Below are 25,117 nucleotides of genomic sequence, written 5' to 3' on the forward strand. Positions count from 1 at the left end.
CAAGGGACCCACACCCTTGCAGTGAGTGCCTATTTCCATATTCTGTCCTCTGTTTACACTCATCACCTCGTCCACCCCAGAGACTGTAAAATAAACACCCCTCCTGCCCTGCTGCACTTTTATCATCTCCACAGGCAGCTCACACTGCACTTCCTTTCAGGGTGACTTACTCCAGATGTGTCTGCATCTGCCTCCCCTCTGGCATGGGGATACCACTCATCACTCCATGGACACTCTAGTCCCAATGCGTCCTGTGGACATGATCCTATGCTGTGACTGCTGCAGTGGCCTGGCATTCATGTCCTTCTGCTGAGTAAGTCAGGATGGTCCCCTCTGTTCTACCTGCTACAATAGAGACAGGGCTTGAAGCTGCTGAAGAAGCAGGTGGGCAGGATCTACAACTCCTCGCCCAGGCCAAGAGAAGTCTCAAGAGGCCTTCCAGCTCATGTCAAGCACCCACTGCACCATCCTGCCACCACAGCTACCCCGAAAAGCCGCAGGGTGCCCTGAGCCTCTCCGCAGCACCGCCAGCCCTGGCACCAGGAGCATTTTCAGCCAGGAGTGCTCCTTGGGCTGCAGATGTCCATGCCAGGTTCCATTCTCACCCTTCTGGCTTCTGTTGAACTCTCTGGTGTTTCTCCTTGGAGGGGAATAACATGAGAGGCCCAAAAGTATGATATTCCCATGGACCCACGTGGCTCCAGCCAGCCAGCCACAGTCCTCTACCCTCTCATTCCCCTTAACCTCTCAATTAGTTCTTGCCTTCCTGACAAATTCACTCAACACCCTGAGCAATTAGAAGCCAGAAGGCCTCAGCTTTGTCTCAAATGATGAGCCAGATTAATCAGCTCCAGTTGCACTGAATTACCCAGACAGGGCTCACAGCAACAACTTCCAATTCACCAGCAAAGCAGCCAGCATCCCGCTTTCACCCAGGGTAATCAGCAAGGATGTGAAAGCCAGATGAATGACTAGGTGAGGGTGGGCTGCCGCCTGTCAGGAGCTGGAATATAAGTCAAAGCACTTTGAAATTAAATCCTCACTTTGACAGGGAACTAATGCAGAGATTTTAAAGTAGGTGTAATAAAGTTAGACAGGCATATGTGCAGCCTAGCGCAAGTTGCCGTGCTTTGAATAAGTGTGCCCCAGCTACAGGAAAATGGAGTTGAAAAGACAAAGGGAATTTTGAATAGCTCCAAACCAGCTTGGCAAGATTTTAGAGATGGTAGCAAGAGGTTTTAGTAATGGACCTAAGTAACAACATTGTCGGGAGGAGATTTGGTGCACAGTTGTGGCTGCCTGGGATCTTGGATTTCACACCAAGCAGCCAGCTCATGTTGCTCCTGGCTCTAAATTAAGTCATTTGTGCCCATATGGATAAACAGAGGCATGGTGGATGGAGGAGAGATAGGGATCCCCACCATATCTCTTGGCCTCAGGGTGGGTAAGCCATGCTGTCAGGAGCTCCTGGAATGTCCCAAGAGTTGACTTTTCCAGAGGTGAGTTTAAGCCTTGATATCTGGTCAAGCATCACCCTCCATCTGCACATTCGAGAGCCTGCCACCAGCCGTTGTGGCTGGCAGCTCTCCACGGGGCAGCCCTTGCTGAGATGCCAAGGGCGTTTGCAAACTTGTCCCTGTTCTGGCTCCAAATGCTGTTCTCCTGATAGAACCCCCAGAGAGATACCCCCAGACAGAACCCACCCAGACCCCGCTCCTGAGTTGAGAATTTTCAAATGCACTTTGGCATTTACAGTGAATCCTCAGAAACTGGTATCTGGGAAAACACTCCCAGTCAAAGGGGTGCTTGTTGAGGAAGGCAGCCTGGGCGATGCCAAGGCTCCTCCCAGCAACAGGGAAACTCCAGGCAGTGCCAGGACATCTCAGGGCTCTGCTTCTTCACAGGCACCAGGAAATTACCCCAAAAAACATCAAATGCGGAAACCCCCACCCCTTCCCTCTGCGAGGTTCCCCTGTCTCTCCCCGCACCCACCGAACCCACCCGGAGATGCCGCTCGGTGGGTGCGGCAGCAAGGTGGGGGAGCGCCGGCGGATGCCCCGCGGCCCTCCGCGTCGCCGTAAAAGTTCCCAGTGCCCTCCTTGCGGTCGCAGCCCCCACTGCCCTCCCCGACGCCGGCCCGCCCCGGGGGTGTCCCCGGCAGCGGGTCCCGCCCAGGGAGCGGCGGAGCCGGGGCGGCCCCATGGGCTGCCTCCGCCCCCGGCCCGCCTCCGGCCCCGCCGCTCCATCCCGGGACGGCTCGGCCGCCCTGACAGTCGGGCTCAGCGGCCGTCGCGGGAGCATCAACCGGGCAGCGCCCGCCGCTCCTGCCCGCGCCCACCTGCGGCGGCGGCTGCCCCGGGCGCGGGGCGGCGGGGGCGCTGCCGCCGCTGCCGCCGGCTCCGCGCAGTCTCACCCTGCCTGCCCTCCAGGATGAGCCCGGAGTATTCTCTGCGCTCCTTGCTGCTCATCATCCTCGCCACCTTCTCGGCCAACGCCAGCAACTGGCTGTGAGTAGCCGCGAGGCGAGAGGGGGAATACGGACACGCCGCCACTTGTTGGTAGCCCGGGGGGCGCGGAGCAGGTGCCTTGGGTTTGGGTAGCATCGGGGTACGACCCCCCGCAGTGATGCTGCTCTGTCCCCGGCGGGGCATCGGGTGCCCGTCGCCATCGCGCCGGTCCCTTGTCCCCGCTGAACCTCGCCGCCGTGGCCGCGGGGTTGCAGCCCTCATTCGCAGGCAGGTGGGCGGCAGGGGATGCCGACTCTCCCCAGCCGCTCAGTGGCGGTGTATTATCGCGGCTGATGGGAATGGGGCTTGTTATCTAGCTCCCGTCCCATTTTTTGTCCTTAAGTTATGAATGCGGATCACGCCGAGATCACAGGCGGAGGTCGGGGCATGGGGTCGGAGCGGGGCCTGGGGGTTGGAGAGATGCCGCGCGAGGGCCAGCGGTCCAGGGGAGGATTTGGCAAAGCTGGGGTGGCCAAACGTGCTGGGCTTGGGGATCTGCAGCGAGCAGGGCTGCCCACGCCTCGGCCCCCCATTCCCGGTAGGAGGACGGGTGTCGGGGGGCTGTTCCACGCCGCAAAGGAGCCCGATGACATCGGGAACCCGCTGAACAAACACTGAAATAATGTGTAAGGTAAACAGGGACGGAAATCGTTCTGGAAAATTCCTACGTGTTTGCCAAGGCGGTGGGACTACCTCTCCTTCCCCCCCTCCCCGGGGCAGAGGGGATGGAGCATGACAGCACTTCCCCACCTAACTTTGAACGAAGGCATCGGCTCTTCCTAATGAATCTGTTTTGGTGGGAGATGGTGCTTCCCCTGCTCCCCGTGTTGCCGGCTGACGGGAACTAATTAGTTCCCGTGCACGCACCCAGCAGACCCGCTCTCTGGCTGGGAGCATGGGCCGCCTTCATGGATTTCTGTCGGCAGGGGCAGGTACACCACGCAGGATAGGGAGTTCCCGGGTGTGTCGGCATGAAAGATCCTGAGTGTCTTGTACTTTTCCCAACACAGGTGCTCAGGTGGGCACACATCACCGGTGCAAGGAGTCCTCTCTGCATCCGGATATGGCTCCTGCCTTTAGATTTTGAGTCGCTGGAGGCTGTGGGATGTAGGTGGGTTTTGGAGGATGCTCCTCAATGCCTGGGGAAAGCGGCAGGTCAGCGGCACTCTGAGTGTCCTGCCTGTGGGAAAAGGTGGCTGCCTGGGATGCGTTAGTGCTTAGTCCTTCTCCCCTCCTCCTTTGCCAGATGGAGAGACTTGCGTGCCACACGTCTCCAGCAACTGGTGGGTGGATCATAGCAGCTATCAAGGTGGTCTTTTTAACTGTCATGCTTCTGGTGAAGGTATATTGGGAACTGTGGGAGTGTTTTTCCCGCAGGAAGAAAGTCCTGCTGAGGAAGCTCTGTGAGATGATGGCAGATCTCTGGAGCGGAGCAGCTTCGGCTGCCCTGGGACGGGCACGGGGGAAAGTAGGGATTTCATGAGTGAGGTCAGCAAGCTGCCCCGCACGGATGCGCAGAGGTGGGACTCCCCTCGGTCCCCGGCGCCGCACGCAGCTGGGATAGGATTTGGGAGGCGACGCGGAGGGGTGATTCGCCGCAATAGTCGGGGAGGGCTGTGTGCAGCCGTCCGTGCTGGCAGAGCAAGGGTGGGCGCGGGGGGCTCGGCAGCAGAGAGCGGAGGGCTCATTCCTGCCAACAGGGGAGGAAAAGCAGATACATTTCAGTGCGTTTGAAAGGAAGGGGGTCAGCTTTTTTTGATGTTGCAAATGTATCATGATAAAAGGATCGTCCTCCGCTCAGTGCTTTTTATTCTTTGCCTTTAGGATTAAGACAATTCCCATTGTTTATCTTCTCACATCAGAAACAAAGGCTGCCGGAGGCAATAAACAGAGTGAGAAGGATCCCAGGAGTTATCAGATATTCGAGGAATGAGTGTACCCCGTATGTCTTCACGTGTGTGGGCTCGGCATGCTCGGCGTTATCCCAGGGCACTGCCAGCTTGCGCCCAGCACACGGGACGGATCCAGCCTCGCCAGGCACACAGTTCTGCACAGAGGTGTGTGCACTGAATGGCAGCGCACGGTGGAGTTTGCTTTTCCAGAAACCTGCTGGATTAGTGATTAAGCTCAGTTGTGAGCTTTTTTTTTTTTTCCCTAAAGCTTCTTTCAACCTGTACAGACTCGCATTCCCCCAGTGCTTTGGAGAGATGCCGCTTGCAACACTTGAGCTAAGTGTTTCTGTAAGCCTGGCTCTGTGGGAGAAGCACTCATTTTGGCCATGCAATGGTGTCTGCTGAGCTGCCCCATCCAGTATAAAAAGGAGATGGTGTAGGGATCTCTCAAAGGGATCACTCTGCTACAGTGGCCACTGGAAGGGATTTCCCAAATCTTTTCATTAAACAAACCAAGCTGCTTTCTCCCTGGTTAGGAAGCAAACCTCAGGTGCGTTTTCTCAGTGTCTTGATTGTGGGGAGTTGCTGCTTGGCTTGCTGCCTATCCAGAAAGCCTCTGTTCTCCAAATCTGAAGAGATGCTCTGTTCCCACTTCTTGTGAAAGCCTCAGGCTTGCTCTTCCTTCTGCATTTGGAGGCTCAGATTTGCCTCCTGCCTCTTCAGGCACAGATTTGTAAATTAAATAAAGGGCCGTAGACAGAGCCTTTTACATCTCTCTGGCTGTGCACAGGAAGGTCTCTCTGGCTGTGCACAGGAAGGTCCCTCTGGCTTCTACTTTATCCCTGAAGGAGCCCAGGGACATGCTTTATACAGGGGAAGCAGATGAGTTACTTTTCAAAGTAACTTGTACTTTGTAGCCTCTTGAACCCACATGTGCAGTGATGTGGTTGAATTTGGAAGCAAGGCCTCTTCTGCTCCTGAACCATCCTGATGCTGAGGGTGTTTCATAGAAAGTTCTAGCCAAACAAGCATCATTCCACAGCTGGAACAGGAGTGCCAGGCTCTGGTTTCAGTCCAGTTGTTTAGTTAGTTATTCATTTATTTACCTATTTTGGAGAGAAGGAGGTCCATATGAATACATGAACTAGAGAATGTGCAAAGTGGGTTGTGGATGTAAGTATCCACTAACTGCGTGAGGCACTGGGGCCCACTGCCTTGCTCTCTTAGCTGTTCAGAGGGTTTGAATGATGAGAGAACAGAAACAGGAAACATCAGATACAACAGGGCAGGGTCCTTTAGGGGTGAGACCCCTGGTTATCAAACTATCTGAGAATCATTACAGCCTCTCTCCATTTTCTTGCAGCTAAAACTGGCTCTGGAGGAGGCTCCCCATATGGTCTGAGATGTGGTTATGCCATTGCAGAGCATGGTGTACCACCAGCAACTCTGTCTATCCATTCTTTACAGCGATTTTACATTTCCATCTGTGCTTGGGACTTGGCTTAAAGGGCCAGGAGCACAGATGGGCTTTTAAAACCTTAAAAAAAATTAATTTAAGTGCTCTGGGAAAGCTTGAAGACATTGTGAGGGTCCTAGCGAGCCTGGCTAAGCAACTGCTCTCTAACCACTTTCGAGGGCTGGTGAGGAAGGGATAAAAGGAGTTTGGAGTTCCCTGGCCTCCTTTCATCTGAACATCACAAGGTGCTTTGCAAACAGGGGCCCAAATTCTTTGTGCCCATCTCTGCCAGCTTAGGAGTGAGGATGTTGCAAGAGCAGGCAGAATGCTCATTTTGTTTGGGTCATTATGCAGTGCAGAGGATTTGAGAGGAAGCATGCCTGGGTCCTGCATTTGCATCCTTCTGGTTTTAAACCAGGCTTTATTTTTTTAAGGTGAGTCTCCACAGCTTTGATAGTGGGGAGAGATCACTTCACCTGGAGCCTGGCTTGGTTTAATTTTGTACAAGATTCTTTGCATGGTCATTGCAATGCTCCAGTCTTCCACCTGGTGAGGAACTGGTCCAGCGTTTTCCCATCAGGTGCCATGCTGCCATGGCACAGATTTGGCAGGTGCAGCTGACTCTAATGCAGAGTTGTTCCTGCCAAGCTCCACTCCCCTCTCCATGCTCCTGGTTTTTGCTGTGAGGACAGTGTCAGGAAGGTTCCCCAGTCACATCTGTCCCAGCAGCCAGGGTGGTGGGTTGCACCATTTGGGTTTGATGAGGAATTTCCTTACTTTAAGGGATGCTGTGGGTTGGACAAGTGGCTCTCCACTTCTGGGATGTTCAGGGCTCCCTTGCATTGCTCTGGGGATCCTGTCAGATAACAAGGTTGGTGCATGAACCCATGGTACCCATTCCCAAGGCTGTGGGGTGGGAAATTGAAACTGCTGTAAATGTATTTTAATTTTTATTTATTTGTAAATCTTGCCACTTCTGACAAAACCAGCTAATTTTAACTCAGAAATGAACACAGGCTGGCTGTGGGTTGCACTCTGCAGATTGCACTCAGGTCCTGGCACTGGACTTCCAAACAAGTTTGGCTTGTCTCTGAGCAATGGTCTTGTCTGGCAGACATCCATCAGGGCTGTGTTTTCCAGGGTGTTAGGAGGGCCCCGTGCTCTCTGACTCCTCAGTGGTGATGGGCATTTCTGTCCTTTCCTAAGAAAGCCTCAAATAAAGTTACACCGCAGTTGTTCACTGCAGAACCTAACTCTAGGGAGGATGGACAAGAGGGAGATAAAACCACTCTGCTTCCCAGGCTGTGAAGAACTGGATGAGCTCCAAATATGAGCAACAGCAAGAGGCAGGTTTCTTTTTTGCAGTGCCTTGATGTGACTCCATGAATCAGAACTGGACTTTTGCACTGATGCAAAAAAGTGTTTATGTGACTCTGCTGAGAGCTACCGTCCACTTGATTAATTAATTCATCCTTGTAGATGTAGAGAAATGCATTACAGCCACTTTCTTAAAATGATTAAATTGCTGAGCAGTCCTGGAGGTTAACAGTTTCTACGAGATTCTTCTGTATTTCCTTACAAGTGCAACAACACTAGCTCTTACAATAGCTGGTGATTTTTTCTTAAAGGTTGAAAGCCTTGTGAATCCACAAAACTTTCAGTCATCCAAGGCTGCTTGAATGTCAGACTCTGCTCTGGATACTCAGTGCAGGTAACCTCTGCCTTGCCCACCCCAGGGTGTCTGTCGCAACACCTGTGGGTGACAGCATCCTCCAGGCTCTCTTGGAGCTGCTGCCATGGGCTGTTGCACTTCACAGCCAGGAAGGTGCTGTGCAGGATCTGACTGGCTCAGCAGAACTGGAGCCAGTATTGTGCTTTCATGAAATTACCTGGCGGAAAGTAATCAGTTGAGTCTCTTGGCCAATGTTGGGTGAGATCAAACTAATCCTGTAGAAGGATTTTTTTTGCCACGTATTTGCAAATTCTGATCAAAACTTAAAACTCATCAGATTTTCTGCAACCAAGTCTAGCCTGAAGCACTGCAGGAGTTGGCCTGCACTTGCCTCCTCTTGCAACAAGGCCTTGGTGTTGTACCTGAGTCCAGGAGTAGCTTCTATTGGCTTGTAAAGGAAGTAAAGGAAATTTCCTACACATTCAAAGCAGATTTCCAAAATGGATGCTGTTCAGGCTCTTCCCAGCTTCCATCCTGCTCATCCCCATTACAAAGTGGAGATTTTGCCCCCACATGCTCAGAAAACCAAAAAGCAGCACTGGCTCAGCACCAGCAGCTGGCCATCTCACTGTCCCCAAATACTTGTAATGGGGGAGGCAAGCCACCACCAGTGGCTGGGGCATGGGTGTTTGCTGGGTGCACATGGTGTTAGGTGCAGGGTCCAAGGGATGGGGAACAGGATTGGAGGTGTAGGCTCCCCCTCGAGCTGAGGGGGTAGAAGTGTAAGGCATAGCAATGCCTCCTCCTGGGTGACTCTTTTGGCAGCTGTTAATTGGAGATGAAAAGTAGGTGTGAAAAGCAGGTTTCAGCAAAGAGACGGTGCTCTAACTGTGACAGGAAGGACTGAGGCAGACAGCTGTATTTCTTCCAAGAAAGAGATCAGACAGGTTCTCAGATGATGACTTTGTAAATCATAGTTTACACTTAGAAAGGCAGGATGTCTAATCCCAGGAGGGAGATGCTCGGTCCCTGGGAGGGCCAAGTCCTGCTACAGAGCCAGCAGCTGGACAAGAGCAACCTTGCAGGTCTCCCACAAATCCTGACAGGAACATGCCCAAGCTGACAGACTTGAAGAACCATGGATGTGGTGGGCCCAACCAGCCTGGTGCTGTTGGCACAGGGAGAGTGGCACTAAGCCTAATATGGGACACTATGAGAAATCTTGGGAGCTCTCTGGCCTGCCTGGAGCATCATCTGACATGCCAGCCTGAGGCATCTTTCCATGGCTTCACTCACCCTGCTTGGTAAGGGAAAGCAACAAGGCAAAGATAAAATACTTCTCCATATCTGCAGGATGGCTCCTTGGAAGGAGCCGTAACTCTGATCAGTACCTCTCCCTGCATGCATCTATCTAGCTATGCAGACAGATGCATGCAGGGATGCATGGGGTTTTTCCATGAGTTTTTCACATTATAAACAAGCCTTTAGTTCTTCCCCAGAAGAAACTTGCCTGCACAAACAATCCTTAGGACAATCTCGAGTCACTGCTGACTGTCCCTGCAGCCTCAGTAAGCATGGAGATATGCTTGCTGACCCCTCCACAATCTGGGGGGTGTTTGCTGCCTTTCAGACAGGAGCAGAGCTGAATCATCTTCACAGTTTAAGGCTTGGACAAGCCTTTTGTGGCCTTGGCCACTCAACCCTGGGGGCAGGTTGAATATTTTCTGAGCAGTGTGAAGCTTGTGAGCCTAGTTTCAGAACATCTATTGAGTGTTATCAGGGATGCCATTGGCCTGGATCTGAAAGTTCTCATCTTCAGGAAAATATTCCTGAAATGAGACAATACAAAGAGTTCTCACACTTGAAACTCATTTGCTTGAATAAAATAAACACCAGAGATCTCTGCTTTCTACAAGGCATCTGCTGCCCACCTCAATTGAGTATTTGTCAATGACTGAAATTTCCACACCTTTCCATAGCAGAGAATCTCTCCTCCCAGTTCAATCTGCCAGCCGCTGTGACTCTTTCAATGTCTCCTTGTCATTTCACCCATTATTCTTCCTCCTGAAAGTATTATCATAATTTTTATTTAAGCAGGGCTTTCTGACATCCCCCACCTTTCCAAAGCTCCCTGGATTTGAGATTTACTTATTTTCCATCTTGCAGAGTGAATCAGCTGCAGCTGCTTAAATTATGGGACTTCAATCCTGATCTCAATACTGTGGATGGGAAAAAAGGAAGGGCTTTCTGTCAGTTTTCTCTTAAAGTTTTCTCTTAAATCAATGACTCTTAAGAGGGAGGCTGTTCTGCAAGCGACTTGCCTGGATTTAAAGGCAGGAGAAAAGAAACATACAAGGCCATGATGAAGCAAGAAGACAGAACTTGAAAAGAGGGTGTGGGCAGCAGCTCTCCTCTTGAAACATTCTTTGCCCAGTCTTGGAAAAGGAAGAAAATACACCATTATTTGGGCTTTTTTTCCACAAGCAGGGCTGTTTTGAGGCTGCATGTGAGACTTAAATTATAATCTAGAGCTCTGCATAGCAATCGAGATGTGATATCACAATGGAGATCTGCATGGAGACTTGGCAGAGGGCAGGAGCTGTTTGTTGCATTCCTCCTGCTGTGCCTGTCTAGCTTTCTGTGCAGGTAGACAAAGGCTTTGGCTGTGGATTCTACCACTTCAGCCCAGGAAAACAAAGTTTGGATGAAGTTCTTGTTAAGGACCAAGCAAAGCACTAGAGCCAGGTTTCCATGGGGACCGTGGGATGCTGCAGATGGGTTTGGTTCCTGACAGCCCTGGTGCTCCACAGCCCTGAGAAACATGAGATGGAAGCATCTCCGAGTGCTGATGAGGGCAGAGCATGTTTCCCAGCTCTTACCTCACTCTTCATCTGCCCCAGAGAGGGGAAGGGGATAAGATGTTCCTACCTGGTGCTCCTGAATGTGGTGTGATGAGATGCCATGTGAGAGCCTCAAAGCTGAGGTCCTTCAGCAAAGGTCCTTCCTTAAATCCTTGCCTCAACCTCTGGATCCATCCTGAACGAGGGATCAGGATGGGAGCTTCCTCCCCCATCGAAAACCATGTCTTTTGGAAAGCAGAGATGGTTCTCCTGGACCGGTAACAAACTGGTAGCATGATGGGGCCACAGCATTTTAGGCACAGTTGCCTCCATCTCCACAGAGGGGCTGCCAAACATAGGCTGAGGAGGAGTGATGGGACACAGGACCTGTCAAGGGGGAGAGAGGCCAGAGCACTGTTCTGGATAGTTTCATCTTACTTGTCTGCCTTGCAAAACGAATTACCAGACCTGTTCTTGGAGAGCTGTACCTATTTTTGAAGCATCCTTGGCCTTTGTTTTATCATCCCAAACACCATCAAATGTGAGTTGGGAAAGCACCTTATCAGGGCATCTCCTTGGAAAAGCTTGAAAGGCTCTTGTCACACTTTCCTTTATGCGTGCTTTGTATTTATTACTCCATATTGCCCAGAGAATCTCAAGCTGGGAAATATGTAAGAAAAGAAGATGATGCCCCATGATGCCCCATCCTGAGCAGAGCTGATACTAATGTGGCTCCTACACCTATGTCACAGAACTCTTCTGCCTGTGTCTGCACTCAAAGCAGGCACTGACTCATCTGTAGGACCAGTCTCACAGCTTTGAAGGAGATGCTTCCCTGGCATGATAAATGCTGCTGGAGTTGCTGGCAGAGGGGGAAGCCAAATCAGCACAAGGGGTTAGTACTGGGGGTAGATTCTGATTTTGTTGGCTTCCAGGCTCAAAGCTGATCTATAACCCACATTGTCTTGGGCTGGATCTTACCACTCTGCTGCATCATCTTTCCCATGCCCAAGCTGGAATGATGGCTGGACCTGGGAGGAGACAGCTGTTACAGGCACTCTGTGTGTGCTCAGCATTCAACATCCTCAAAGCTCCTGGAGGTGGTTTGGTGCCTTTCACCCCACATCGGCCAAGTGCAGCAAGCAGTTGTTGCACTCCATGTCTGGGATGGCAGCACAGGGTCAGGGACACCCATTGCATGGTGTGGGGGCCAGCAGAAAGGTGACAGTCTTGAGTTTGGCCATGGTTTTTCAAGCCACCCATGTGCATCAGGTCCTGTCCTCTGCAAACAGGGCTGTCCCCTTAGAGGAACAGGATGCCTTGGGCAAAGATGGTTTGCTGGTATAAAGACTCTAACAGCACTTGGCTCTGAAACCCCAGCAGCCTGCTGCTTCCCACTGTTGGAGAAGCTTTGCCTCCATGATCACACACAGGGAAAACTGAATACTTTTGATATCTCACCATGCAGATTCCCCATGAACTCCATGAGCCAAGACAGCTTTCTCCCTGGCTCCCATGGCCCCCCAGTTGTGAGCATGAAACCAAGCTGCTGAATAATTCTGCTGATGCACAGAAGAGAAAATCCTGTTCTCTCCTCCTGGGGCAGACTGGCAAGGTTAATGGGAGGAAGAGGCTGTGACAACCTATTTTGTGGCTGAAGTCAGCAGATGTGGCTCCTGGGACACATGGGAACAGGCAGGGAGCAGGAGCCACTTTTGCACAGTCACTTCTCAGAGGCAAGCAGGGCTTCAAAAGAAAAATCCTTAGCAGGATGTTGCAACTTGGGAGGAGGAGTTAAAAAAACAAGCAAACAAAAAAACCCACAAGTTCTGTAGGGCTGGGAAATGCAGAGTCAAGGCATGAAGTTTCCAAAAAGCTCACTACTTGCATCTCTTGGTGCAGACAAAGTAGCAGCATGAGACAATGCTGACAATTCCCAAGGATGCTAAAGCTCAGTGTGGTCAGTGGATGGGTGCAAGTGTGAGTTACACCTGTCCCGTGCAGGGGACCTCCACAGCAGGTCAGGGCTCCACCATGGAGGTGTCATCTAAAGTGGCTGCCAGCAGCCACAGGAAGGAGTGGGTCTCATATACACACCTGCCAGCACAGTCACTAATAATTGTAGAGGATATTAGATTATCACACAGCCCTGTTGGAAAATCTGACTGGGTCTATCTTAAGCTCCTTCTGTGATCCAGAGGTTGGGGCAGGAGGATGGAACTGGGAAACGGGCAAGCATGGACACCATGCCCACAACACAACAAGGGGTGGGAGGCTGAGTTACTGGGATGTGCAGCAGGAACCATCATGCCCACATACTGGACAAGGAAATGCTGAGAGTTTTTGAGGTGCTTGGTCTTAAAGGTGCTTGATCCCTCATTCCTCTAATGCTGACACCCAAGAGCAGCTCTGTGACCCTCTCTGCTGAAGATGGCACTATGGAAAGCAGAACACATGGTCCCCTCCACACAGGACCAGTCTTTTCCAGATCATCTAAGACCCCACGGCTCTATTCACAAGTTGGGCTGGTGGAGAAGGTGCCCAGTCTGTGCAATTTTGCCCCAGCAGGCTCCTGATTCTGCTTCCCTGCTTCAAGCCCTGCTTGAATCCCAAGTGACAGGAAACCTGGCAGCTCCCAGAGGCCATCCTTGCCTGCTGGGGGCTGGGGCAGCTAAAAGCAGCCTCCAGGAGGGAAGTGGTTTGAAGGGCAATGTTTGCCGGTGATGAACACACAGCCATGCTGTGGGAGCACTGTGGCAGATGGAGCTGGCAGCCAAGTGCCTGTCCTGCTTGTGTTGGCTGACTTCGGAGACCTCTGGCTTTTCCTAGTAGCACTTGGATATGCCTGTACTCAGGAGACCTGACCAGGAACATTCAGACAACGCTGAAAATATCTTCCTTGACTGCAACAGAGGCAAAGGGGAGCCAACAGCTGGACTCCCTGAGAGACAGGGACTAGGCTGCAGAGGGATGGTGGTTTTGCTTGGGCTTGTTCTCTGTCAGCCAAAAATGCATCTTGTGGAGCCACTGCTATGGTACATTTATGGGTACCCCAGATGGGCAGCAGGTCTCAGCTATGGAGGGAATAAGAGGTTCAGTCTCCTTGCTTTCTGCAAGGCTGAACATGGGTCCCAGCTGAATATGGGCTCCCCCAGCCCTTGCCTCCTAACCCGTTGTGCTGGTGTCATGGCAGGTACCTGGCAAAGCTGTCTTCAGTGGGGAGCATCTCCGAGGAGGAGACCTGCGAGAAGCTGAAGGGCTTGATCCAGCGCCAGGTGCAGATGTGTAAGAGGAACCTGGAGGTGATGGACTCGGTGCGACGCGGAGCCCAGCTGGCCATCGAGGAATGCCAGTACCAGTTCCGCAACCGCCGCTGGAACTGCTCCACACTAGACACCCTGCCTGTCTTCGGCAAGGTGGTGACGCAAGGTGAGCTGGAAGGATGTGTATCTGGGGTGATGCTGCTGGGGGAATGGCTATAAAAGCAGTCTGGCAGACTACAGGTGGTAGGATTTTGCCTTCTTGCCCCAAACTGGTGGCTGGGGAGGGTCAGGAAGGGCCTAGCCAGTGTTGGATCTTGGGGCAGATGGGTCCCTGTGCACTTCAGCAGGGCTCTTCTCACTATGTTGGGTACAACATATCCAGACTCCTGCTGCTCCTCAGCTCTCCTGAACCTTTTTCACACGCATTGACAAGGACATGCCAAGTTTGAAAAGAGGTCCTAAAGTCACCCTGTGGTCTCATCTCTTCCCCACCAAGCCCAGGAGCTCCACTCCACAAAGCCATTTACTCAGTCTCTTTCTGGGCAGTGAAGAAGTGGTGGCTGCTGCCAGGCTGGCATGTGGCCACTCTTGAGCAGAGCATCAATGGGCACTATCAGGAGGATGGCTCAGTGCCACCTGGCATGGGAAGAACTCGTGGCAGCATCATTGCCCACCACCAGCCTTCAGGGCTGGGTATGGCCAGGGCAGCCCCCAGCCCCTCTGATCCCAGCTGCACCCCAACTTCCCAGCACAGGACTGTAATCAAACCAGAGCACTGGAGTGAGGATACAGAGGGAAAACCCCTCTGCAACCCCTTAAGATCACTGAAGCATCCCTTACCTCCCCTCAGGTGCTATCTCTGAGGCACTATCTCACCTCCTATCCCAGGACCCCTAGACCAAAGCATCCTCCCGGCTCCTTATTTGACTTTCCTTCCCTCAATGCAGGGGTGAAGATCTCTTCTTGTGAAGGTTCAGGGACTGGAAATACCAGAAATACCAGAAACTAAAAGTCGTCTCTTTTTAGGCAGCCACAGCACAAACCGACCAACATGATCCTACTATTAGCCTCGATTAACTTGGAGGCGGTTCAGTCCCCACACTGGCTGGGTCCTCCCCAGCCACTGCCAGCTGGGCCACCGAAGTCTGGGATGCGACCACCAAAGTAGCTGCCCTCTCTCTGACCAGAAAGCTGGGTGATGCCTGCTCACAAGCCATTCCCCCTCTGCACCAAGCATGGGACCACCCCAAATTCCAGCCCTCCTTGCTCAGAACTGGAGGGTTTGTGTCCTCAACCAGTCTTGGAGGACAGTGGGGATTTGTGTGTTGCTAGAGCTGATACCTGCCCCTGCTACTCTGTGTGTTCACACCCAGGGATCTGTCCAACTTCTCAAACACGCTTTTCCCAACCATGTGGCACCACTAGGTACCTGACACAAGAACTGGGACTGGACTGCACCCTGGACACCAGTGGGATTTTGTGAGGTGCTTTGGGAGCAGAACAGGGGTTTGCAGGGTAGTTTGGGAGGTGTTGGGAGCTACAGGACCCTGTGAAAAAGGATGGCAAGGATCTGCACCTGCAGGGAATGTTCCTGGACGTGGAAAGCAGACAGCTGTTTTGGATGCAGGAAGGATTCCATGGCAGAGGTGCCCTGCAAGCACAAGGCAAGACAGTCTTCCATATAAGCTCTGGAGAGCTCTGCCCACATTGGCAGTGCAGCCTCTGTCTCTCCTATTGCCAGGTTTTATCATTCACCCATCATTCATGTTTTTAATATTGTGGGGCAGTTCCCAGCTTATTCACTATTACAAGAATGGGCCCTCACTGCTGCAAAACATCTCTCAGCACCCAGGGGTCTCTGATGAGTCAGGTCCAGGCTTGACACTAAGCAAACAGCATCCCTGGAGGTGGGGACAATGAGGGTTCTGCATGGGCTGTCTCATCTTAGGAGGAAGTGACAGAGCAAAGGGTTTAGCCTGATAGCTCTGTATAGCCGAGAGCCATCTTTCAGACCAGCTTTTCAGGGGGGTTTATGTGCCACACCAGTGTAAAGAGGGGAGAGGAGAAGAGAGGAGAAGAGAGGAGAAGAGAGGAGAAGAGAGGAGAAGAGAGGAGAAGAGAGGAGAAGAGACACACATGGCAGGCCACCAAGGGCCTTTGGCCACCGGGCTGCATCCCCTCCAGAATTCCCGCTCGTGTTGCCTCGGACTTGCTGCCACATTTCCCACCATGGTTTGTGCCATTTCAGGGACGCGGGAGGCAGCATTCGTCTATGCCATCTCTTCGGCAGGGGTGGCCTTTGCCGTGACCCGCGCCTGCAGCAGTGGTGAGCTGGACAAGTGTGGATGTGACCGCACAGTGCAGGGGGGAAGCCCACAGGGTGAGTGTCTGAACAGGGAGCAGCTGCAGCTGCCTGGGGACGCGAAGTAGCCAAAATACCTGCAATTCAAACCCACTCTCTGGAGCCATCCAGAAAGGAGGGAAAAGTTTAAAAAAACAAAACTCTGGTTAGTCCATATGAGTGCCTCAAAAAGGCACCTGGGTGCATAACCCACAGGACAGAAAGCATCTTGTCCATGTGTCCCCCAGGGCCACACTCCCTAGCTTCCCCAATTCCCCATGCGGCCCAGACTAGTAGGCAGCAAGACAGAGAGGGGGCAGGCCAGCTGGATTTTAGGAAGAGCAGGGCTGGAGAGTGCAAGCACTACAGGGTGGCAGTACCTGTCTCATCTGTGCTCTCTGCCTCAGGCTTCCAGTGGTCAGGCTGCTCCGATAACATCGCCTACGGCGTGGCCTTCTCACAGTCCTTCGTCGACATCCGTGAGAGGAGCAAAGGGGCCTCTTCCAACAGAGCGTTAATGAACCTCCACAACAACGAGGCAGGGAGGAAGGTAATGGCAAGGAGGAAACCTAGGCAGTTGGTGCGGCTCTGCAGCATCCCACCAGGGCTCTGCAGCCACAGCTTGAGCCATTTGGGCTTCTTTTAATCCCATACCCACCCAGCAGTGTTTTCTGCATGGCCCTCCCAGGCCCCATCCATTGCACCCTTCCTGCTGTGTCCATCCCATGCTGACCATCCCATCTTGTTCCTTGCGTCTGTTCCTCCAGGCAATCCTGAACAACATGCGGGTGGAATGTAAGTGTCATGGTGTGTCAGGCTCGTGCGAGTTCAAGACATGCTGGAAAGCCATGCCCCCCTTCCGCAAAGTGGGCAACATCCTGAAGGAGAAATTTGACGGTGCCACAGAGGTTGAACAGAGCGAGATTGGATCCACCAAAGTGCTGGTGCCCAAAAACTCCCAGTTCAAGCCCCACACAGATGAGGACCTCGTCTACCTAGACTCCAGTCCCGACTTCTGTGACCACGACCTCAAGAATGGGGTCCTGGGCACCAGTGGGCGGCAGTGCAATAAGACCTCCAAGGCCATTGATGGCTGCGAGCTGATGTGCTGCGGCCGTGGCTTTCACACGGACGAAGTGGAGGTTGTGGAAAGGTGCAGCTGCAAATTCCACTGGTGCTGCTCTGTCAAGTGCAAACCCTGCCATCGGGTGGTGGAGATCCACACGTGCCGGTGATGCACGGGGGAGAGCACCCACCTGTATCCTCTTTAACTGACCCTGCTTCTCCCTTGCCCCACAGCCAGGACTGAGGAAGTGACCCAGATGCTGCAGGGAGAGCACACCTCTTTACAGAGACAGAACCACAGAGAAAACAGATTTTAAAGAAAAAAATATTTAAAGTTTAAAAAACCTGATCATTGTTGGTTTTTTTAAATTTTGTTTTGTCTGCTTTGCTGTATTTCTTGCTGAAGCCAGAACCCCTTAGTGTCCTGTGCCAGCAGACACGTTTGCTCTCTGGCTGGCTGGGGACCTGTGTGATGCCAGCTCCTGTTGGATGGGCTCCTGCTGCCTCTGGAGTGCTGCAGATAAGAAGTGTTTAAGACAAGGGTAATGAAGCATTTGAAATCTTCTATCACAGTTATTTTTGTTTGTTTAAGGCACATGCTGAGCATCTCGGACCACCACTGCCCTGGCTAAGCCTCAGGAAGGGAAGGAGCACAAGCCAGCCTGTGCAGCCAGGTGCATGGCAAGGGACAGGCAGGTTGTGACAAGGGTGGCACTGTCCTCCAAGAGTTAAGTTCCATGTGGAGCCCAGCAAGGGTGATCAGTTTATGAGGGCAATGTGGGACACTTCTGCACCTCCTTGTTGTGGGATGCTCAAAGGCCTCCTGAGCAATGGATGGATTTTGGAGCAGCTCCAGGGGCTGCTCTGATTTACAGAAGCTCCTCAGTGGCTGCCTAGGGCTACTGGGGGACACGATGGTCCCACCATGCTCCCTTTCCCCCATCTGTACCTGGTTCCACTGGAGACAGGAAAGGGCAGCGACACCTGCAATCCACTGACTCTTAATGGAGCTGGGAGCTGATGGGAGAAATCCAAATTTATTTCTTTCCTTTTGTCCCATAATTGCCCCCACCTTGCATGCATCCCACAACAGGTCTCCTCTTTCTCCTCCACATGCCTGTTCTCCTCACTCAGGAAGGCACCTGGGGACAGTCACGTTCCTGCTGAATGCTGAGAAAAGCAAAAGTACACAGTGGAGCAATTGTTGGGGGTGGAGGAATGCTGGTGTTCTGCCGCTATCGCTGTCTCACCCTTAGGAAGACACAAAAGGACTCAGCCAGAGGGATGCTGCCATGTGTGCCTGGTCACAGAGATTTAGTGCAGCAGGGCCCCAGCTGTCCTGTCTTGCTCCCTGGGACATTGCCATGAGGATAAGGTGCTGTCCTGCCCACTCTGGCTTCCCTCTGCCTAGGACTGGCTTAGTGCAGAGTCCTTGCTGTTGGGCTGCAGTACGAAATATTTGGAGAACTAATAAGCAGAGGGGCACTGCGAGGGGAGATGGAAAGTGAAGCAATTCCTCTCTTCCTCACTCAGTGGTCTATGAGTCAAGAAGTAAAAGGGAGGCAGAGAAAAACCTCAAAATGGCACCTTAAGCCAACAGGCAAGGAGTCAGCATTGCTGAGCCCTCCTGTGTAGGAGGGAGCTCTCTGCATGGTCCAGGAAAGCCCAGAGCTGTGGCCATCACCCTCCCAGCTGAAGGAGGGGGTTCCTGCAAAACCTGCAGTCTTGTTTTTCTTCCTTGAGAGGGGAAAGGTTGGGGGAATGCACAGACGTATGTGAAATCCCATCTGTGCCATGGCAGTGATGGGCTGGAGGAAAGCCTGTGGTCGCTGGAAGATCTCCAGACACCGTCTGCTGACAACTGACTTGAAGCAGTGCAGGGCAAGGGAGGTTTGCATCAGGGTAACCCCCAGCGCACCCCAGCTGCCTCCCTTCTGCCTGCTCAGTACCAGCTCCAATAAACCTCCAGCAAAATGTGCCACATGATGGGGAGGGACACCCTAGGTAGGCCCTGAGGTAGAGCACCATGGGTTGATCCAATTCAGTGCAAATGAGAGATCTGCACACCAGGGCAGGGTTTGCCTCTCTCAGTTGGCCAAGGGTGCAGCATTAAATCCCCAGGGGGGCAATCTAAGCTTTGCCTCCCCATGTTCCATCTCCAGCCCCCCAAGGCTGCAAATCCTCAAATACCTTAGAGACTATTATTCCTCTTCCCAGCTCATGCAGAGGAGGTCACAGACCTCAGGCCATTGGCCAAGTCTTCTGCTCCTTGTCCATCTAGGATGAGGGCCAAAGCTGAACAAGACAATCCAAATCAGCATGGAGATAATGTCTGTGCATGGGATTTTTTCAAGCTGCAATGAAAGCTAAGCCCTGCAAGGGCCACCCAGGGATAGTTTGGCTCTGCAGCACCCTGGCTCTTCTCATAACTGTAAATTTCAACACCAGAGGGGGGGTTAGAAATGCATTTTCATATTTACTTTGTCTATTAAATAATGAGTTTGTGCTGAACAAGCCATGGGGTTTTCCTGTCCTGTAATCATCTCCACTGGTCAGTGTAAAACCATAACGTGCTGCAAACCCCTCATGGTTGCTGGTCTCCTCCCAAGAGTCCTTAGCTGGTAAGAGAAGTGCCCACATTGTGCCTCCGGACAATGCAAAGGGAACACTAAAGCTCTCTTTGTCCCTCCTCCAGTCTCTCCTCAGGAGATGCTGGTGTTTGGACCACAGGCTGCATCCCTGCTTTCCCATCAGTGGAAGCACAGCTTGTTTCACAAGCCTTAACCACTTGACACACCACTGGCTTAAAAGGCAACTTATTTTAGATTTCAGTAAGTCTCTGACTTCCTCCTGTAAAGAGGGCATCAATATCCATCTGCTTAGAACAGTGCTCCTCTGCCCTGTCCACAGCCAAGGAGCCACAGCTACTTTGTGTGCTGCTGGAAGCATCCTGCCAGTGGGCTCAACGTGCATTTGGGCAAGAACTGCCCCTAGATGCCAAGTCAGGGACCTGCTGACTTCTACCTCCATCCCTGTCCTGCGGTGTGCTGGATTTGGAGGGGATGCAGTGCCAGCTACCGAGGTACGCTCCGAGCTGCCCACAGCCAGTGCATTTTGCTTGTCCCTTTTCCTTCCCCCAAGTCGGGAGTATTGGCTGCATCCTTTTCACACTTCCCTACAATCTGGAGCTTCTTGCTTCAGCAGGGGTTGCTGCTGGGTCCAGCTGTACACTCTGCCCTGTCTCTTTTCTTTAGCTGTAGCTCTCCATTTGTGTGCTCTCAAAGCTCACCTTTCCATAGGCCCATGGTAAAACCACTGTCTTCTCTCCCTTCAGCCTCTGTGGTGGCAGGAGTTGAGGGGTATTTTGTTAAGTTTAACTTGTTGCAGAAAGAGGATGGTAGGATGGGAGAAAATGATGCGTGAGCCTCCCAAAAATCCTTACTTCCAACAGCTCCTCTCTTCCCCTGGTGGATCCCACTCCTCCAGTACTTCTTTTCCCCACTCCAGCAGCAGCCTCAGGTGAGGAACTGTCTCCAGTGAAAAAAAAGATGCCTCACTCTTCTGCTGAAACAAGGTGAAGGGAGACACTGGCTTCTCTGTGACCATAGACAGAGCAAGGTGTTTGTGTTCCCCTCTTCCAGTGCCCCCCACCTGCTCTGCCTGTCCCCTGCATCCCACACACATCAGACCACATCACACTATGCCTTTCCCCACCACTGCATCCTGTCACATGCTCAGCCACTTTCCAGCCCTACAGGCCCAGAACTAGGTCCTCATCCTCAGCCCCCCAACACCTTCTCCTTAGTAAGCTCATCCCTCCTTTGAGAACTCACAGGCTGACATCTCCACCCAGCCTCTTGCCCTCATAAACTTTGCTGGATGTCCCATTTGCCAACTTGAGATCATCATGGCAAAAATAGGACATCAGCTCCAAGTCCTCTCCACCCTGTTCCAATGGGTAAATCCATGATTTTTTTCCCATTCCCCAAACTCCCAGCTTTACCACCATGTTCTGCTTCTTCTGTTTTCTTCACCTTTTTTACTGGAAAATCCACCTGTGTGTCAGGTACCTTCAGCCTCAGCTATTTCAAGCTCTGGGCTTCACATTTCCCAACTCTCCATCCCAGATCCAAGCACGGCACAGCCAAGCACATGGGCAGAGCTGGTATTTCTCTCCAGCTGTTTCGACCACATCACCCTAATGCCCTTTACTGGCCATGGACACTTCCCTCACTCCCAACTATCTCATTCTCCCTCCCTGGGCATGTTCAGCCTCACCCACTGCTCCTTGCAAAGCAATTAAATCGCCATGGGTGACATTAATGATGCTGACAGAGCGTAAGTTAGCACTCACATCCTTTCCTTCATTCGCGCCATCAGTGAACATTACAGCAAATCCCTTTGCATATTCCTTCAGCAATGAGCACAGTAATTCTCCTGTATCTCCTTCTCTCCCTTTATCCATGAGTTTACCAGCTGGCTGTAGGGAAGCAAGGTGATGGAGACAGCAGGAAAGAAGAGTCTAGGACCACCAAAGAGTAATACTTCAAGGACAGAATGGTGTATTACTGCATGGGCAGGTGAAAAAGAGGATCAGTCCTCCTTACAGCTGCCACACCACAGTAACTGGGAATGATGGGCATCATGTCAGTCTGGCACAGGAGAACCCACGCTGGGGTGACCATCATTTCCATCTGCACTTGCTGAAGATGTCAGCGGTGCCTTGGCCAAGCAGAGTGTCCTTCAGCAGCACAAGGCTGCAGCACAAGGCCATGCTGAAGGACGGACACCCAGCAGAGCAGAGCCTTTGACAGCAGCATGATACCATGACGGCAGGAGGGCGCTCAGCCAGCGCTCCTCAGAGAGGCCTCCCGACCCTGACTGCCAAAATCCTGCTTTAAGCACAAGAAAATAAATTGTGCAACTTGCCTTGGACTGAATTGTAACACTCAGTGCGGGTGGAAGGGAGAAAGGGGCAGGAGCTGGGCTGAGGATCGGGCCTTGTATCACAGCATTTAGGCTGGACCACAGGAACACCTGGTGCTTGAGCAGCACCTGCACCGGACTCTGCCCTTCTCATCCCTCAAAGGTATGCCCAGGATGTTTCTGCAGCCACCAAGCCACCAAGCTCCTACTCAGGGACCCAGAGATGCAGCCACATGCAAGCCTCATCCTTGTGCCTGTGCTCAGTCCTCAGGAGCTACAATCTCTCCAGACCCAGCAACACATTCCTTCTCCCATCCCAGATCTGACCGTCAGTATTTCCTCAAGTGCGTGTGCAAGGAGTGTTGCCTGGGTGAGCTCCATACCACTGTGGATCCCCAAACTGCTGTGGCAGTGCCTCAACACTAGATGTTTGGTCCAAAGCAGCTAAATGATCCACCAGGATCCTCTCATTCCAGCTCTTCATCACCAGATGTGAAAGCACAAATTGCAAGCCTTAATTAGAATCATTTGCTCAGCAGTGCAAAAAAATAACCCACCCCAAACCCCTCAGTGGCTGTTGAGCCTACTTGTCCCTCTTGGCTCTGTTCTAGGACAGTTGTTGCATTATCACAGCTTTGTTCCTGTAATTTACATGTGCAGACAGTGATGGGACCATGGGAAACAATTTTAAACTAAAAGAGGAGGGATTTAGATTGGATGTTAGGAAGAAATTCTTTACCCCAGAGGGTTGTGAGGCTATTACAGCAAGGCTTAATAAGAAGAGGTTGGAAAATGCAATGGCCTGTCTCTTCAGGTGTCACAGCCTCCTGAGCTGGGGGTAGCCAAACTCAGTCCGTGAAAAGGTCTCACCACCACCTCAAGCCCTTTCCAAAGGAAGACTATCAAGCAGCGTGCCAAAGCAGGCAACCAGCAGGTAGGTAATCTGCCTTCACCAGTGACTGTACTGTAGTATAGGAACTGAAACTATGATGGCTGGTCACCTCTCACCTGTCTTATCATCCCCGGGTGCCCACAGGTGATCTCATAGAGGTACATGAAGCACTGCCAGAACTATGCACCTACTGCTTGCTCACCAAGTCAGAGCTCAATGGACTGTGACTTCTTCCCTACGGCATAATCTGAGAAGCCATGAGCTTCTCCAGCTCCCATCCTTTGGTCTGCAAGATGATTTTTAACTACCTGCATGTACATCATTGTTTTGCTGGTTCAGAAACAAGAGATGCACAACCCCACCACATGTCAAGGAACTGTCAGAAAAATTGCTGTGGCCAGGAAAGGATGTTAGAACCAGAAGTGCTCCTGCATCTTCCCTCATATCTACAGCTTCCACCAAAGACACCCAGGAGAGCAGCACCTGACAGCACCTAAATTTATAGGCTCAGAGTCTCCACTTTCCTGAAGGAGAGGAAGATGGCGTATAGAAGTTTATCAGAAAATAGATCTTGAACCCAAGAATTAGAACTTTCAGAAGGGAGTTTTCAGGCTGCTTCTGAAAAAAGACAGCCCAGGCGTCCTGTTGTACTGCAGAATTGCTTGTTGAGCTACTGTCCAGGGAAGAAGTTGTGCAGAAAATTAAATGTAGAAGGGTTATAGAGGCCTTCAAACTTGGCTGTAAAACAAGATGTCCAAGAATGACCACAGAAATACAGAATATGTTCAGAGCAGTGCAGAGGGTCAAGGCACTGGTTACTATGTAGCTTAATTTGAAGAGTGAAAAAACATGGAATTCTGGGAGGGGGAGTGGGGAGGAAACGGAACATCAGTATTCATGTTGCATCTCAGAATTACCAGGTGTAACAGACTTTGCATAGACAAGCTCCATGAGGCCAATACAAAGTGATGGTCTGCCTGCAGCCACTTTCAAGGAACCCATGAACATCACAGAATCACAGAATCGCAGTGTGGTTTGGGCTGGAAGGGACCTTAAAGCTCACCTCATTCCACTCCCTGCCATGGGGAGGGACACCTTTCACTAGACCAGGTAGTTCCAAACCCCATCCAACCTGGCCTTGAACATTTCCAGGGATGGGGCAGCCACAGCTTTTCTGAACAACCACTGCAGAATGGTGACACTCTCAAGGGGCCTGGGACCACAAGGGATGAGTGGGACAGACCAGACCCCCAGGATGCTGTGAAGAAAAGTGAACTTTGAGATGATCATGGGGGAAGGCAGAACAACCAAAGTAAAGAAGCAACAGTGGAAGCCCTGTAGATAGCTCATCTGGAACCTGTACTCTGGGGTGAGTACTCTGCTACCTGGCCAGCTGAAAAACATGCAACCATTTAATTTCCATCAATTAACCCAGCACATCTGGGAGGGCCTTAGAGCTGAGTTAGATACAAATTAAATCAGTCCTTTGTGACTTTTTTTTCTCAATAAAGTCACTTTGTCATCTCAATTTTCAATGTGACACATCTAGGAAATGTCAGGCTGATAAGAAATGCCACTGGGATTATGGTGACATTGGAGCCCCCACTCTGGGGCACCTGCAGGTTCAGGAAGTCAAGGCATCAATTACACATTGCCTTTAAGACTTTTTCCTTTACCTTCTCTTGGTTAGAGAAGGCTGGTGTCTATCACTGTACCTGCAAACTCCACAAAGGTTGGAGCACAGTCCTGGTCTCCTTGGTGAGTGCCAAAAGGCACAGAAACCATTGTAAGAGAAGGCATTTATGGAATGGGAAAGCATCTTCCAATGCCATGGTGTGAGAGAGCTGCCATCCAAGGGCTTTGTCAGATGAAGGTGCTGGAGGCAACAACATACCATTTAGGGGAGCAGAAGTCAGGATGAAGATGTGGCTGAGGAGGCAAACAGATTTCAGAGCTGTCCAGTCAGAAGACGCCAGGCAGAGGCAATGGTGGAGATGTTGCCACTTCCCCAAGCATTCTCTGAGTTTCTCAGCCAGCATGAGCTGGAAACGTCCCAGAACCAAGCAAACAGCCCAGGAGACATTGATCTCTGGGCTAGTGGGGATGGTGCATGGAGAGCAGGTGAAGACAAGGTTGTAGAAACCAATTAAGAGTGAGGGCAGTGGGATATTTGATCTATTTGAAATCTCCCTGCATGGCTCTGCTACAGTTTAAGAGCAGCCTTTTGGAAGTGCCCAAGATCTCCTAGCAGAGCAGTTTCCCA

At 51.7% G+C, this 25,117-nt stretch overlaps 1 protein-coding gene across 9 annotated transcripts; it reads left to right on the plus strand.

Annotated features, from left to right (window-relative positions):
* The first annotated feature begins 2,347 nt into the window (after positions 1-2,347).
* On the plus strand, positions 2,348-17,405 carry WNT4 (Wnt family member 4). 9 transcript variants are annotated; one of them, XM_069034894.1, is made up of 8 exons: positions 2,426-2,507; positions 3,518-3,618; positions 3,754-3,849; positions 4,332-4,564; positions 13,561-13,796; positions 15,879-16,010; positions 16,379-16,521; positions 16,739-17,405. In XM_069034894.1, the coding sequence occupies exons 4-8, from the start codon at positions 4,437-4,439 to the stop codon at positions 17,204-17,206; spliced, it is 1,107 nt and encodes a 368-aa protein (XP_068890995.1). In that variant the 5' UTR covers positions 2,426-2,507; positions 3,518-3,618; positions 3,754-3,849; positions 4,332-4,436; the 3' UTR covers positions 17,207-17,405. The 9 variants fall into 9 exon arrangements, with proteins under 9 accessions (XP_068891001.1, XP_068890995.1, XP_068891002.1 ...); XM_069034901.1 differs by having other exon boundaries at positions 15,879-15,956; XM_069034896.1 differs by having other exon boundaries at positions 3,754-3,816.
* Positions 17,406-25,117: the final 7,712 nt, after the last annotated feature.

The sequence above is a fragment of the Aphelocoma coerulescens genome, chromosome 21, assembly GCF_041296385.1.
Source record: "Aphelocoma coerulescens isolate FSJ_1873_10779 chromosome 21, UR_Acoe_1.0, whole genome shotgun sequence".
Classification (NCBI taxonomy): Eukaryota; Metazoa; Chordata; class Aves; order Passeriformes; family Corvidae; genus Aphelocoma; species Aphelocoma coerulescens.

Bases quoted from the DNA above. Each gene is read 5' to 3' on its own strand.
- WNT4 (XM_069034894.1), top strand. From the start codon at position 4,437: ATGAGTGTACCCCGTATGTCTTCACGTGTGTGGGCTCGGCATGCTCGG. The intron at 16,011-16,378 runs GTGAGTGTCTGA...TCTCTGCCTCAG, and splicing joins GCAGGGGGGAAGCCCACAGG to GCTTCCAGTGGTCAGGCTGC. The intron at 16,522-16,738 runs GTAATGGCAAGG...CTGTTCCTCCAG, and splicing joins ACAACGAGGCAGGGAGGAAG to GCAATCCTGAACAACATGCG.